At 45.7% G+C, this 9952-nt stretch overlaps 1 protein-coding gene across 1 annotated transcript; it reads right to left on the reverse strand.

The window, feature by feature from the left end:
- Positions 1–36: 36 nt before the first annotated feature.
- On the reverse strand, positions 37–2825 carry LOC131261367 (N-acetylneuraminate 9-O-acetyltransferase). Its single transcript, XM_058263385.1, has 4 exons — positions 2617–2825; positions 2455–2551; positions 1613–2371; positions 37–1550 (listed from the first exon to the last, which is right to left on the reverse strand). Exons 1-4 carry the CDS (start codon positions 2747–2749, stop codon positions 167–169), a joined length of 2373 nt encoding a protein of 790 aa, XP_058119368.1. The 5' UTR covers positions 2750–2825; the 3' UTR covers positions 37–166.
- Between the last annotated feature and the right edge of the window lie 7127 nt (positions 2826–9952).

A 9952-nucleotide genomic window follows, 5' to 3' on the forward strand; every position in this document is an offset into this window, starting at 1 on the left:
TATGAAATAAATCAATTTTAATGCACAAACTAGCAACTAACAGAAGCAAATATAGAAGCGTGTTTCCTTTATTCCTAATTTAAGTATACCGTAACTACATTTTGTTTGGTGTGCGCTGGATTAGGCTTTGTTAAGAATTACAACAAACATGTATGGTTTGTTTGTTTTAAAACATACCATCGTATCGCCCCAACGGAATCAGCAAAATCATGAAGAAAATTATATTTCTTAAAGCTAACTTCCAATCATTCGGTACCGCATACGGGAGGAGTACGGACGTAACGCGATGAATTTCGTGAGAGACACAAACGAAAATAAACGATGTTATCAGTACGTTAAGCGTTGGAAATCCGGGTAACAATACCAATACCCCGTTCCGGTCGGCTGCCAGCCAGATGTGATACTGACAGAGAAACAGTTCCAACGAGATCTTCCCGAACCAGGCGAAGAAGGTTGAGTAGCGGGTGCGCAAGATGCCAGAAATGTTTCGCAACAAAATGTAGCCTACAATTGGGATGAAAACCACGTACGAATGAACCTCCTCACAGTCTTGCCGGTTGCGGCAGAAGAATGTCCACGCGGTGTAACATCCGATACCGCTAATGGCCGCTAGCGTGGAGGTTAGTGAGATTCGTTTCGAGAAAAGGTTACCGTGGTTGTTATCGTCCACCACTGCGAAGCGTTGGGAAATTTGGAAAATCGCCGCAAACACCATTCCGTACGTAATCGTATATCGATCGAGCTTCCAACGGTACCACCACTCATGGATGTCGTCATCGGTAGTCACAAACAGTGCCTTCCAGGGTCGCGTGACGAAGATGCGTTCGAAAAACACCTCACTCATGTACAGCACGGTGATTGTTGCGAGCATCGTCACGAACTTCACCACCAGGTAAAGATACTGGTACGGGTTTGCTTCGGTGCTTTGGGAGGAGAACTTTGGTGGCAGCAAAAGCATCATGTACATGATGCAGTACCAGAACGAAAGGAGTGGCACGAAGAAGTAGAACTGATACGGTCGATTCATGCATAGGCAAAGAATGACGGTGAGAAAATTCACCCGGAACATTACGTTTAGAAAGCGCACCAGGCCGGTATTTCCGGTTTGCCACCAGTAAGTAAAATGCGCGTAACCGGACAGAAACAGGAAGCCGCTGATCAGCACCTTGATGTGCATGTAGATGGGCAGTATGTGGGAGGCACCGGTCATGTAGTAGATTAGTATTACGATCTGCATCCAACCCTTCAGCTCATCCGTCTGGTCCCGGTGGAGTACCTTCGTCAGCTTGCTATCCTCGGTGAAGAACAGTCCGAGCGCGAACACATAGCCGACAGGTATCCAGAAGCTAAACTCCGAGTAATATTTGTTCTCTTTCATGAAAAAGTTGGTGCGATCGCACAAGTAGAAGTACGTCATGATGATGGCGAGAGAGGCCAACGCCGATATTGGCGATTGGGTATCGGTGGGTTGGTTGAGCGGGGCGTAAGCGTGAATGCCTCGGCATTTTACCATCCATTTTCGTACATAGATGGCGACAGCAATGGTGGTACTGAAAAGGAAAATGAATGACTTTTCACGGATCGGTTTAACAAAAAGGAGAAGCAAACATACCATACAGCAAGGAAAGCATACGTTGTAACCTGTATAATTGTATACGGTTCAGCACTACTACAGCACGTTCCATCGTTGTAGTTCATATAGTCATTGCAGTACATGTTCAAAAGAATCTGAACGTCGTGCTTCAGTGTCAACGAGCTTAGCTGCTGGCCATCGGCAAACTCATCGACCAACCCGGAAGCAATCATATTCGAGGATGACCATATTTTTGCCTCCGAGTAGCGCAGAATGTTGCTGGCCGCCAGATTAATACGATCGACATCCTCGTTGTGCACATTCTTCCATTCCTCCGCAGAAGTCTCCTGATCAACGGGATCTTGTAGCTTCCAAATGATTTTCGTTTTTTTCGCATGTAATCGATCGATGGGCTTAACCAATCGTGTAAGATTTTTCTCGTACGCTTTTTGAATTTCCTCCGTCACGTTGCCTCGTTGAAAGGTGGGATAGGTGCAGCTTGCGATTATTAAGCTCGGTGGATCCTCCTCATGTTCCCATTTCATAAACTCATCGATAAGATTTTTGGACACCTCATTCGCGTAGATATATTCCACGCGCAATCGCAATTTATAGTCGGTAAACTGGAGGTCTTCCGTGTTTTTAGACGACGATTGTTTGGAAATGTTTTCCGTCTCACTAGACCTTAGGTAATCGATAAATTCCAGCGATAGCGTCCGCAGCCGCTCGTCGCCGATAAGTACGAAATGGTTCTGGTTGCCCCAAAAGGCAAGATATCGGAGACATTTTCGAGTATCACTGTTGAAGAAGCACAAGCACAGGCAGTCCCCTATATTCATTCGGCACATTCTCGTTTCTAGGATGATAGAATCTATACTTACGTTTCGGTGTACTTATGAAGCATACATCCATACGGTTGCCACTCCTTGTCACCCTTGAACCTGCCGTCACTTAGTAGCCACTTGCATGAGTCAGAACCTGTAATTTTACGTTGGATAGTTAGTATGCAAACATTGGATAAACCATAATTGCCAGAACCGGACCGTAGCGTAAGTGGAGAAATGCATGGTACACCACGAAACCAAGCACCATGGCGAATGCAAGTTTCTTCGCATTGTTCGCGTTGAGGCTTTGAATAAACAGTTCCGCCTTGGACAGGTTCCCATTGTTACCCATTTTTACTATGTTGAGTAGAAACGAAAAATACCACTCTAACTAGTTTTCTATCGCAATTTTTCAGTAAGTATCATTGCGAAAACCGAACAGTACCAAGACGGCGAACAACAAAACACAACAAAAACAGTTGACGTTTCATACGGAGTATCCGACTCCTGAACTGTAAACGCTAAAGGCGTGTTTACACGGGTTTCTAGAAATATTTCGTTTCACGATAAGTTTGATGAAATATTTCGGTTCAATTTAAATTTATTTTATCTAAAACTATGAAACCATAGATGATGATGATTAAAGCATAGATAAAAATGTACAATTTAAATATTCTCTAATGATTCAATAAAAAAATTCGCCACCAAAAAAAGGTTTTCGGACGTTATATTGTGAACATTTTTCAATTATGTAGTACTAGTAGCAGCAAACAAAAACCTTTCCACCGATGAATGAAAACATAAATCCAAGAAAAAATAGTTTCTATCTTTCTCAAGGAACAAGTTTATAAAAAAAACTTCTACATTTGGGGTTTCGGGAAAGCCGTACGGCTGCGTCGGTTAGAATAAGATTCATGAGCGCAAGGGTATTTGCTAATACGGCCGGTACGAAAAAATGCCTTTCTTTGGATAGGTTCTACATTTTAGAAATCATAACATATCTTAAAATAACACCATTAGGGAGACATTTCAGAGTTTTCTTGACCAAAGCTCTTTCTATTTAAATAAAAGCCATAAGGACAATCGGAGCTATTAAATAAAGTTGAGTCTATTGTACAAGGATTTGCTTAATTGGTGTATTGTACAGGGTTCAAAGTATTCAGGAATGTTTCAGATTACTTAAATATCTCTACGCAATGAACACATATTCTGTTTAGAAAGAATATTTATGAATTGTTTAGAAAACACCCACCGGGTGGGAGTTGATATTTTTTAGTTCGTCTTCTATTTTGAACCGACTTTTCGCTAATTTGAAGAAATAACAAAGACGATATGTTTCCCAATTTATCCTGTACTAGGTAACCACTACAGTTTTATTATTTTCTGCCAGAACTAGTTAAATTATATTTATATAATAAACTTTTTACCAAACATACCAAAGTACGTCTTAATAAACCCATAAACATATCAGAATATTTAAAACGTTCTCTGTAGGAAAGAACTGTTTGGGTCCAGTGTCGATCCCAGTGATCAAAATGCGGCACATTTCGCCCGCTATCTTTAGGGAACACTGACTATGTAGTGGCGAAGGTGTTGGAACACATTCTCTAATGGGTTTGTACGAAAATCGAATGCTTATTTTTTTCGAACAGCAGCAGGGAGAAAAAGGGTTACCAATTTCTCTACTCACTTTGCTCAACGACCTTCCCCAGCGCCTCAAACCATCGGAACCCCTCCGAGAACACAATCCATGCTTCATGCATGCCTCTAACACACCCCCTACTTGCGTAGGAGGAAGAAGAAGATTGCTGGCATGTTGGGGGTGAATGGAGATGGGATGCCCACAGCCTCCCTCATGCACTGGTTTTTCGGTTACTTTCTGCTCCTAAAAGATCGGATACAGGTCTCACACACAGTGACAGTGCGCCCCCAACCACCCCTTTCCAATGTGTGGCTTGTACGGGGGCAGTAGGGACAAGGGTGGAACGGATCGAAGGAAACGCAGAGCGACGAAGAAACGGTCGAAATCCCATAATCATTGCACATTTCCCATGATCGTTAACTGGGCCCGTCCGATCGTCATCACCTCCTAAACGGGCTCTCGGCCGTTGTCCGTTCCGTTCCTTTGGCCGCTCTCCTTCCCCTTCCCCATTCTCTTCTCCGGCAGCCTCAGCCACTCCACTGCCCTTCCCTGCTGGGTTGATAGAGCGCGGCGCGCGGTGCGAAGTGAAGCCGGTTTCGCGCGTGCCTGTATGTGTGTGGTCCTGTCAGTCGTGGGTCGCGATCGCGATTGCCGCCGTCTTCGTTCGGTTAGGTTTCGGCTCCGGAGGCTGTTTTTTGTTGTTCTTCGATCTTTCTCTCGTTTAATGCTTCCTTTTTTTATTTTATTTCGTTGTTTCCCTGATCTCACTGCAGCACGCTCTCCTCTTTCCACCTTGCCGAGGTGTCACGTTTTTTTCGTAGTTGCCTTTATGCTTCCTCCCTTTCGCTCCTTCGTTCTCGATCATCCCGCATTCCGGTGCCCCCCGGGAAACCCTAGATTTATACCGCATGTTTTTTCTTTCGCCTTTTTTCTTGCTCTTTTTTGATCATCTCTTGCTGCTCACTTACCGCGCATCACTTCTCACGCCACCACTTTCCCCCTACGCACACACACACACATGCTTATACTTTCCTCCTGCGCTCCTAGCCGACCCAACTGACCGATCTTCCGGGACACACCTGTGTGTTTGTGTGTGGGCCAACATTATGTATGTGCCACCACATTGCAACAGAAGGGTGGAATGTCGGGAACAGTCCCTGTTTATCCTTTTCCCACCCACACCCTGCACGATCCTCCCGATCCTTCTCTCGCATGCCGGTTGTTTGGTAGCTTGCTCGTCTTGCCCTTCGTCTGCTTTCAAAATATTTTAAATTGAATATTAGTGTGTTGTGTGAAGCGGTGAATGAAGAATGGGCATGACATGAAACAGCGGGAACCGGCAGCGCGGTTTTGCACCGGACGTCTCACGTCCCGGGGGCGGAAAGGGCCAGTGAATGAAGGCGAAGATCAACATAAACAACAACAGCGCACGGCTATGGACAAGGGCAAGCAAAGGGGGCATGGGGGGGGGGGGAAGTCGGCAGTTAGGTGTAAAAGGGGCCGAGGCGACTGGGAACGGCAACAACAGACAAGCAACAAACTACACAACACAGTAAAAAGAACGAAAGCAAGTTAAAAAGGTACTAAACACAAACACCCTTACAAGGGAGCAAAACAAAACCAGGGTAATAATAATAATAATATAAAAATGACCTGAACAGTATCCGCGTAGGGAAGCGTCCCTATTCCGTTTACATGCACAACGGGGTCGGACAAATGGGTTGCGCGCGGGAGACGATTGATAAAGATGGTGCGTGGGGATGCGGCAGGAGATGCTGGGAAGCGCTGGCAGTGGATGCAAGGGAAAAACGAAGCAGGAGGCAGTGAACGGTGGGGGAACATGCTAAATGATACACCACCGCACCGTTTGGCGGACGATGGCAGCGACATGCGTGGGTGAATCGAAAAGTGCATCGCCATGATCCTGCACGAGTTGACACGTGATCGATGTCGCTGACGAACGAGCGCGCACAATTAGCGACTCCTGAGGCCCACCACAAATCTACCGACCGCTAATTGGTCTGCTTTTTATCGCCTTTCGTTTGTTAGGACCGGCACCGGATATGGAGGGTGATAAGTTGGTGCTAAGGACTCTTACCGGGTCGGGCTTGAAGCCGAAAAGAAAAGGTGTTGAATGGTTGCGATTGAAACTGGTTCACGACTTGTGGGTGGGCTTTGGCGAAGTGAAACATTTTTCACGCCATTTATTATTAGCTTATCACACCTGTAGGAAAGAAAACTTTAAGTATAGATTAACACATTTACAAATAAAAATAAAAAAGCGAATATAAATAATTAAGAAAGATGGGAAAAGTTTTGTAGTTGCACAAAAAGGTAAAAGAGTAAATGAGGCCCCGGGCTAGATTCTCCTCTTCCTGCTGGTTCACATTTAGCGCCTGAAGCTATGCAAAGCGCGACACATGCATTCGAATCGAATTTTTGAACGCTAACGGTTCGCTTAAAAGACCATACCGGTTTAAACTAATCACGTAGTGGAGGTTGAATGCGGGTCAATATACTTTTACATGTTTAGTTACTAATAAGTAAACTATACCACACATGATGGACAGCATGAAACAATGAGTTTAGCCGAAGAAATGATTTGGAAACGGCGGCGCGCCCGCAGCGAGCGCAGCGAGCGGACTGCGCTAGGTCTACCGAAAAAGAGAGTTTGTTATAGTTTTGAGAAATAAGGGGGGCCCGTGGGCCCCCCTCATACCGCACCCCTAGGTTGATTGCGTAGCCGAAATTAACGGTACACACTACGGTTCAAATACTCGTAGGTTGAATTTAACGAATTAATGTATCACCAATTGCATACATTCAGTTTAAACGTCCACAAGAGGTGTAGCCACGATCGAAAACATGGCGGCCGGGGCCTCATTTACTCTTTTACCCACAAAAATTATCCAAAAGTCACCAACAACACGTGGTTACCAACGTTGCCTACTCCGAGATTCGATGAGAATAAAATTTCCTACGCTTGAAGCAACCAATGTGCCCTCCAAACTTTTCGTTTCACACATCGCTACGAAGCGAAAGAACCAGGCGCAGGTCCATGAGAACTTGCAGCTTCTCTCCGATCAGCGCAGAGATACCGGCCGACCGGACACTTCGGTCGGTACCGGCTTTTGGGTGCAGGATCCGCGCCCTGGAATGCGAACGCGCTCCGTCTAGAGACCGTAGTCGGGTTCAACCGATGGATTTGAGATTCGTTTCTGGCGAATTTTTATCCCGCTTCAACTCAAGCAACCGTTACCGATGTTTGGCTGCCGGAGGTGGAGATGTTGATGACGATTTTGGGCTATCGTACCGGGGCTTCCTTGCTAGCAGAGGAAATTTGCAGGACCTTCGGCGACTTTTGGGGTGCTCATCGTGACTCGGTGGCGGTCGACCTCATTTGTCGTTTCGCATGCAGAAACAAGTCCCCAGCCGTTGGCCCGACGGAGTTTGTGCTGGCTGCAGTCCGGATGGGAAACATTCTTGGCAACGGCTTTTAAGGTGTTTTATTTATGAACTTTAGAATTGGCTTCGATGCGGTTAGTTATCTCAAACGCTTTTATACACATTCTCCCTGTCTCGCATCCTTCCCCTCGAGCTCACTCTGCCCCAAGGGCTTAAAGTTCCGTTCTGTTCGGTCTGAAATCTCACACCCCAAAAGTTGGCTCCTTAACTGATTATTACCTGGTTTCGTTCGGTTCCCCTCTTGCGCCGTCCACCGAAACCCTTGACTTCTGGATCGGCTCAACATTAGCCATCGATCGGAGGACCCGATGTTTGCTATCTCTTTCGCTCATCACCAGCGAAAACGAGCTGGGACATGCGTTGGGTTTTCTGGTTTGTTTCTTCCACACAATCCGGGAACGGTTTCCCAGTCTTTAATAAGGTAATTGATTTTCGGAGGCTTCAGGCGGCTTCTTCTGCTCTTCCCTCACACCCTGTGTACTGAAATCAGTGAGGTTATTTTCTTTTGAGGGGCCCGTGAAACCAGTGTCGACTCGAAAAACAAAAATCCCCGAACCAGGTTTGCTTTCCGCTGGCGGTTGGCACCATTTCTTTTTTTTAGCAGAGGAAATGCTCAAACGTGCTGTTGATGATTCGCATGTTATTGATGTTGCGAAATGCGGACTCCGGTATTCCATTTTGATTTACCATTGGCGCCCTTAGTGCCGTCTTTGAATGGTACGGGCAGGGTGTTTCTGCTCCGTGTCCTGACAGTTTGATATTTCTTCCCAACATTATCGAAGGTCTGTTGAGTTAACTGTTATAATAAATAAATCAATTAAACTATCTAACAATAATTTTGTTTTTTTTAACTGCCAAGTGTGTTGTATTCGAATTTTCTTTGATAACCTATTTTCCAATCGATCCCTTAAAATTAATTACCCACCCAAATCAGAACTGTTCTGATTGCTGTTAAGAAATTAATGAGAGTAGTTGAATACATGGCACAGTTTCTTAGGGATGTTTAGTAGCAGAGAATCAATAACGAGTGTTTTCTAACACTGTTATTCATAACCAAGCACTGTATTCCGATCGTACTACCATTATTGTTCTAACGATTGTTTCATGTGAATCGCCAAAGCATGTCATTTCCATCAGAAGAGCCAATGTGTCAAAACATTGATACTTGGTTTCCTTTCCCCTTCAATCCCTGTCGAACATGATTCCCAACCTGCGGGGTTTCAAGTTCCGGTCAGTCGGTTAGTTTGCTGCGTACGAAAAGACAAGAAAGGGAGAGAAGAAAAGAGATAGAGTGAGATAGAGAGATAGAATGAACCCGAACGATAAAGAAGGAAAACGGTTCATTGTGCTATAAAACGGGAGTACTGAAACACGATAAGCCAGAGGAGTAATTTAAACAGACGCGATTGATCCTTTGCCAAACCTGCGCCAACATGCTGTTGTGCCTCCGCCGTCATTGTTGGCATCCAGCGAGCCGGGAAATGTGTCAAAATAGACGCCACGTCAATCGGAGCACCCGGGTCGGCAAAATGGTGAAACCAATGGTCGGCAAATCCGTCAAAGGGAACCGGGCGCACGCAAAACCGTCGTCCTGCATCCTGGCTTCGTGGTGGTCCTGTCAGGGTTTCACCTTTTGTGGATGTCCACTCCCGGGACGGTCGGGGATCACGCTGCCGGGGTCGATGTTTGATACCGTGTTCGGTGTGTTCTTTCCTTTGTCTTGTTTTAATTTTGTGATGTGCTTTGCTCTGTTTATGTGACCGTTTTGGGCCAAAACCGAAGCATACCAAAGCCCAATGGTGAAGTCCTGCCTACCAGCTTCCCCTGGCGGCAGTGTGCTTGCGTTTAAAAAAGGGATTTGCACCGCAGGAAAACCGCAGGTATCCTGGCAAGGCTCTAGAAAAATCGGTACAAAAAAAACCCATCTATGATGAACCGGCCCAACCGGAGCGTTTCGCAAACTCACATGGCGACCGATCACGGACCACCGGTGCAGGGTGTGGGCTAATTGGGGGTAAATATTGTCATTTTAGGACTGCCATTCCTGCCTGCGACCGGGCAGGAAGGTGCTCGATAAGGCTTCCACGTTTCCTGTGCGGTTTTCTCAATAGTTTATGGTTTTATTGCGATGTTCAGATGTTTCAGTGTACCAGTCTCTTTACTTCTCTGCATCGGGTCATAGGATGTTTGTTTTATTTATCTTTTTCGCCGACACGCCGACGGTTGGTTTTGTGCAGTCGGAAACATTTGTGCCAGGTTGTGTCCACGAACTAGACCACAAACAATGGTCAATGCTAATTGTGTAGACGAAACCGCCTACAGTAATATCCTACATATCCGTTCCAACTTGCTCGACGAAAAAGGAAACACCGCACCAACCCCAGGGACACGAACCGTCCTGGACTGGGATCTAATGTGTTAACAAGAACCATTTTCTAACAAGCCTCC

The sequence above is a fragment of the Anopheles coustani genome, chromosome 3, assembly GCF_943734705.1.
Source record: "Anopheles coustani chromosome 3, idAnoCousDA_361_x.2, whole genome shotgun sequence".
Classification (NCBI taxonomy): Eukaryota; Metazoa; Arthropoda; class Insecta; order Diptera; family Culicidae; genus Anopheles; species Anopheles coustani.

What these genes read in the sequence shown, in the direction of transcription:
- LOC131261367 (XM_058263385.1), bottom strand. Translation starts at nt 2,749, where the DNA reads ATGGGTAACAATGGGAACCTGTCCAAGGCGGAACTGTTTATTCAAAGC. An exon ending in CTTCATAAGTACACCGAAAC is followed by an intron (nt 2,372 to 2,454) that starts GTAAGTATAGAT and finishes CTTCTTCAACAG; the next exon opens with TGATACTCGAAAATGTCTCC. An exon ending in TATGCTTTCCTTGCTGTATG is followed by an intron (nt 1,551 to 1,612) that starts GTATGTTTGCTT and finishes TTTCCTTTTCAG; the next exon opens with TACCACCATTGCTGTCGCCA.